Below are 4,760 nucleotides of genomic sequence, written 5' to 3'. Positions count from 1 at the left end.
TTTTAAAATAGCTTCAAATTAATTAGTCCGTTAATATAAACCCAGGTTCATCCATTAATATAATTAAAATGATTTTTTTATTAATATTATATATATATATATAAAAGTCTGTAATGTAAAGCTATATCACGGGTATATTTCAAAATAACATCCCAATAAAGCATGGAATTGAATAGTGAATTCACATCTGGACGTGATTCATAACGAGCCCGCAAAACCCCTTAAACTATTTTAAATAAAATCTGAAAATAAAAATTATTTGTTAAAAATTAAACAGATCTTTAAATTTATGTTAATATTATAATTATATTATCAGTAACAAAGTTGGATAAGTTAGTTTTAATAATTAAATACTATGAATCATGAGCAAAAATTCAAATCTGAAAACTGGTTACCACTGCACTCATCAACTATTGTGAAAGCCAAATATCTAATGATCCTTATTATTATTATTATAAGACGGTAGCAGCAGAAACAAATAAGACGGTACTGCCACAATGGTAAAGCTACGAAAAGTTTTAACGACAAGAATCATCGACTGAGACCTACTTATTTTGTGCAATGAATTGCTGATTATTCTGCATCTAACCAAACAACAATAAAAGGACAGGAATACTCGACTGAGACCTACTTATTCTGGCCATATCAATAGCTGATTACTTGAACTGTAGGCTAGAGAAGAAGGTTTGGCCGAATTGCCAGTTGGGAGGTATCACATTATAGGTGGTGAGAGTCTGCCCATCACCTATAGTCACTCGCAAGGATAACGCCTTCCCTCGCAGGTTGCCGATGGTGTATAGCCAATTCGCCCCCCAGTTTCTGTGCAATGGATGCCAGTTATCAGCTCCAAACCCATCTGCATTTACCCACACGCCCTTCACGTCCCCACTCCCGCCGACGTTGCTTATGACCACCACATTGAAATAGGCATTCCCTTTCATGGAAAACCTCAACCCTCCCTCCCTTAGGCATGGCACCCTTCTGTAGAAAACGGGCACAATTCCTGCTTTGTAGCGGGCAATGGTTAGGTAAGCAGGCATCGACAGATCGAAGTGATGGTTAGGTTGATTGCACCATCCAGCAATCAACCTTAATCACCTTAACTACAAGTTGGTAGCAGTCACCTTAATCCTTTTCCTATCTGGGAGGCACCACTGTGGGACCGAGTTAGCATCGCACACTAACTCATAGCAAGACCCACAGGCCTCTCCTTGTCCAAACAGGGCACCGCTCAGTGCAGTGTTACTTACGCCATATCCACCTTCGTACATATTCTCATAACCGCACGCTCCTCCTGCCATGCCATTGGTCCCAAACACCGCCAGATCCAAAACAACAACCCATCAGATTCCAGAAATAGCAAACAACCCATTGCAATTTCAGTCAAATAATTTGAATGGCAAAATGTTTAGGGATTTACCCATATCAGTGGAAGTTCCATGAACGTCTCCATAGAATGTTGCGTGAGCCCGCGTCCATTCTCTGTCATTGCCTGCGGTTACCAATTTGAATTGTTCGGAACAGTACCAGATCATTACCATCTCGATGATCAAATTGATGGCCATGGCCATCATATTTTTCCTTTCCATCCTCTGCAGCTAAAATGTGACTCACAGTTATTGTGTAACTCAATTTCGAGATAGAGCTACCGATGCAATGAGCCTGGCCTTGGTGGATGATGTTGAGGTGAGGTATATATAAGTGAATTGTTGCACAACAGTCTGCAATATCTCCTTCAAAGTCACATTCGTTTTCACGTCAGCCTTCCAAATATAGTTAAATTGAAACAGTTTTTGTCCTCGGGAAAGTGCTCTAGAACCTGTAGTACTTGGCATCGATTTTCTAACAGTAATGAACTTGCCACATGTATTTAGTTTCTAAAATTTATTTCTATATTATAAATATTAGAAGCATAGTATAAATATTTATTTCTATGGTACAAACTTTTAACCCACCTATGAAATTTACTTGTTTGCTAACATCAATACCATTCTTATTAAATTACAACTTTAAAATTTTTATGGTTTCAATATTAATTTTAATTGGTTTACCTTTATTAATTATTATTTTCAGCTATATTTAAATTATTTTTTTCTTTCACGAGGAAAAAAATTATGATCAGCACTTTATCTGTTTTCGCATGGACCAAAAAGCAAAAAGGTCATAACCTAAACTATAAATAAAATAAGTATTAATTATTTTCAAGTTTCGAGCTATGTTAACCAAATACTTCTGTTGGAAGGTTTTTAACTAGATGAATAGATCTAGTTGATAAATTAAGAGAATTTGAAAATGAATTCTTAATTTTAATTTGAACGGGAAGATTAAAATTAATTAATTAATTAATTAATTATATATATATATATATATATATATATATTAATTCTAATTCTAATTCTAATTCTAAAGTGAAGATGTTAAATTAATATATAAAACTTTTTCTCATGTGAGATAAGAGATTATTTTAACTAGATAATTTAATTGGTATAGTTTATAAAGTTGTAAATATTTAATTTATTTTTAAATTTGAACTTTAGATTAAAATAGCATAATCGTATAATTATATAATTAAATATGAATATTATTTATTCTATCATATTTTGGGAGGAATTAGTTATAGGCACATCTTTACATAATTTTGGGAAGTGACCTAAACTACACTACTTCATTGCAAGAAGTATGGGGTTCAAATCCACATCTCAATCCAAAGAGTGCTTTCTTTTAGGATATCATTACTAATCTCAGTATAATTAACATACAACCAATCAAGCTTTTTCCACATTGGAGTAAATATTGTACAGATCACAGTGAAGCTTCAAAAAGGAATGATCAATTCCCCATTTTGGAAGGCCTATCGAATTCTAATTGTGCTTTTAAATATTATATTAAAATGGAGTGTATTTCTAACCATAGTCCCATTTCCTCTATGTCCTAAGGGTAACTTTAACTCCTATTTCATTTGTTTCAACTACTCCTAGCTATAAGAGGAGGATTATTCTTCTCTAATCCATTCTTTATGGAGGCACCTCACTACCTGGGAAGATTCAATTTATATGGCCTAATTCATGGAAACTCTCCAAACTATCAAGCATATTTCTCGCACATGGGCCAAGGCACACTAAGAGAATTTACACAAGGAGCTATTGGAGATGGAAAAGAAGCTCTTTGAGATACACAATCATTTGAATCAGGGCTACTCTCTTGGATGTCCCTTTAGGAGATGTGCTCCCTCAAAGAAAGAAGACATCTTCTTTTGTTGTTGGAAGAAGAGTTATGACGCCTCAAAATTTGAGCTATTTGGCTTGAATCCAAAGATAACAATATAAAAAGTTTCACCAATTTGCAAATTATAGGAAGTAAAGGAACACAATTTGGGAGATTAATTCCAAAGACAAAGCCCCTTTGCATTCGTTCAAGGAGAAAGTAGAGGCATGTTCTTGCTACTTTTCAATTTCTCTATCATGTGTCTCTTAGATGCGCTATACAAGACATTTTGTAGGTGGTCTCCCTCCCCCCCGCTATCAATGAAGAAATGAATAATTTTTTTACGGAGGAAGTAACGGACTCTGAGATTCTAGAAGCTTCAAAATATATGAAAAAATCATTGAAATATATATGCAAAAATTCCAAAATCTCAAGGCCAGATGGATTTTCAATTGAATTCTATTTGGGCTTCGATGACCTCTTAAAAGATGACCTACTAAAGGCATAAATGAAGCAAAGTTTCAAGGAAAAACATGAAGCTCAATCAAAGCAACTTTTCTATATATAATCTCGTTGTTCAGGGTGCAACAACCTCCAAAATCCTGGCCTGCATCCAATTTCGGAGCCTCCCTTGGATTTTTACTTGATGTTTGCAAGCACTCAGGCTCACCCTGTGGGCTAGTGTGGAGTCTTTGCACCCTCCTCGCTTGACTGTTGAACGAGCAATCTTTTGCAAGTAGTTCAAAATGTCGCGCTTGCAACCATGTTCTGGTCAAGCACAAGGTCCTCGCTTTGTGTGTACATGTTCTATTTGCTATGTAAACATATGTCGCACTCACACATGAAGTTGTATGCACTATCGCTCAATCATCATCGCGGTCATTCAAAAATCTATCACAAGCATCGCGCTTGTTGCTCGCACCATTGGTTAGTCATGTTGAGCATATGTTGTCTTGATGGTTTGAGGCATCTTGTAATCAAGTCATGTGAATGTGTGTTTGCAAGTTCGTGTATGCACAAATTCACTTGCTCACACACTTAGACATTTTTCTGAAGTTCTGATGACTGGAACACCTTCGAACAACCGAACCTCCACCCTGTAATCAACTCGATCGACTGTCACCCAGAACAACGCAGATGTACCCAACAAGCCATTTCAATCTGTGTTGTCTGCAACCTGATCAACGAACCCTCCTATTGGTCAACTAGAGATTTTGACTGTGCAGTGACCCCAGGACTCACTCCCCTCAAATATTGTGTAGACCTTACAACTCTGTTGATTAACGAAAATGTGCAGACATGCCAGACAAGCTCCCAATGCCTGTCCCTGTCTCCCTCTAGGAATTGCATAGTTTTTATAGCCAACCACCTAGTCAGCTGGCTGTCTACTTACCCATAAAACTGCACATATTTCATGAGAAAGCCCTCAGTTTCCCAGCATCCTGCTCAGCTCTGAAACTACATAGATGTGTTCAACAGGCCAACCTCCCAGCAATTGCATAGTTTTTGCCTCCAACAATCTTACAGCCCGCTACTAGCTCCCTCTGGGAATTGTG

The 4,760-nt window shown here is 36.7% G+C and overlaps 1 protein-coding gene and 1 pseudogene across 1 annotated transcript; both read right to left on the bottom strand.

Moving 5' to 3' along the window:
- Positions 1-656: 656 nt before the first annotated feature.
- On the bottom strand, positions 657-1,040 carry LOC149149607 (expansin-A6 pseudogene; annotated as a pseudogene).
- A 63-nt stretch (positions 1,041-1,103) lies between these two features.
- Positions 1,104-1,565, bottom strand: LOC149149606 (putative expansin-A17). Its single transcript, XM_089442531.1, has 2 exons — positions 1,421-1,565; positions 1,104-1,294 (listed from the first exon to the last, which is right to left on the bottom strand). The coding sequence occupies exons 1-2, from the start codon at positions 1,563-1,565 to the stop codon at positions 1,104-1,106; spliced, it is 336 nt and encodes a 111-aa protein (XP_089298657.1).
- Positions 1,566-4,760: the final 3,195 nt, after the last annotated feature.

Source organism: Pinus tabuliformis, chromosome 9 (assembly GCF_031772625.1).
Source record: "Pinus tabuliformis cultivar Carrire ecotype Pingquan chromosome 9, CPIR1, whole genome shotgun sequence".
In the NCBI taxonomy this organism is placed as follows: domain Eukaryota; kingdom Viridiplantae; phylum Streptophyta; class Pinopsida; order Pinales; family Pinaceae; genus Pinus; species Pinus tabuliformis.
This window is presented reverse-complemented; position numbering and strand designations above follow the sequence as displayed.

What these genes read in the sequence shown, in the direction of transcription:
- LOC149149606 (XM_089442531.1), bottom strand. Translation starts at nt 1,565, where the DNA reads ATGGCCATCAATTTGATCATCGAGATGGTAATGATCTGGTACTGTTCC. An exon ending in TGGAACTTCCACTGATATGG is followed by an intron (nt 1,295 to 1,420) that starts GTAAATCCCTAA and finishes ATGGCATGGCAG; the next exon opens with GAGGAGCGTGCGGTTATGAG.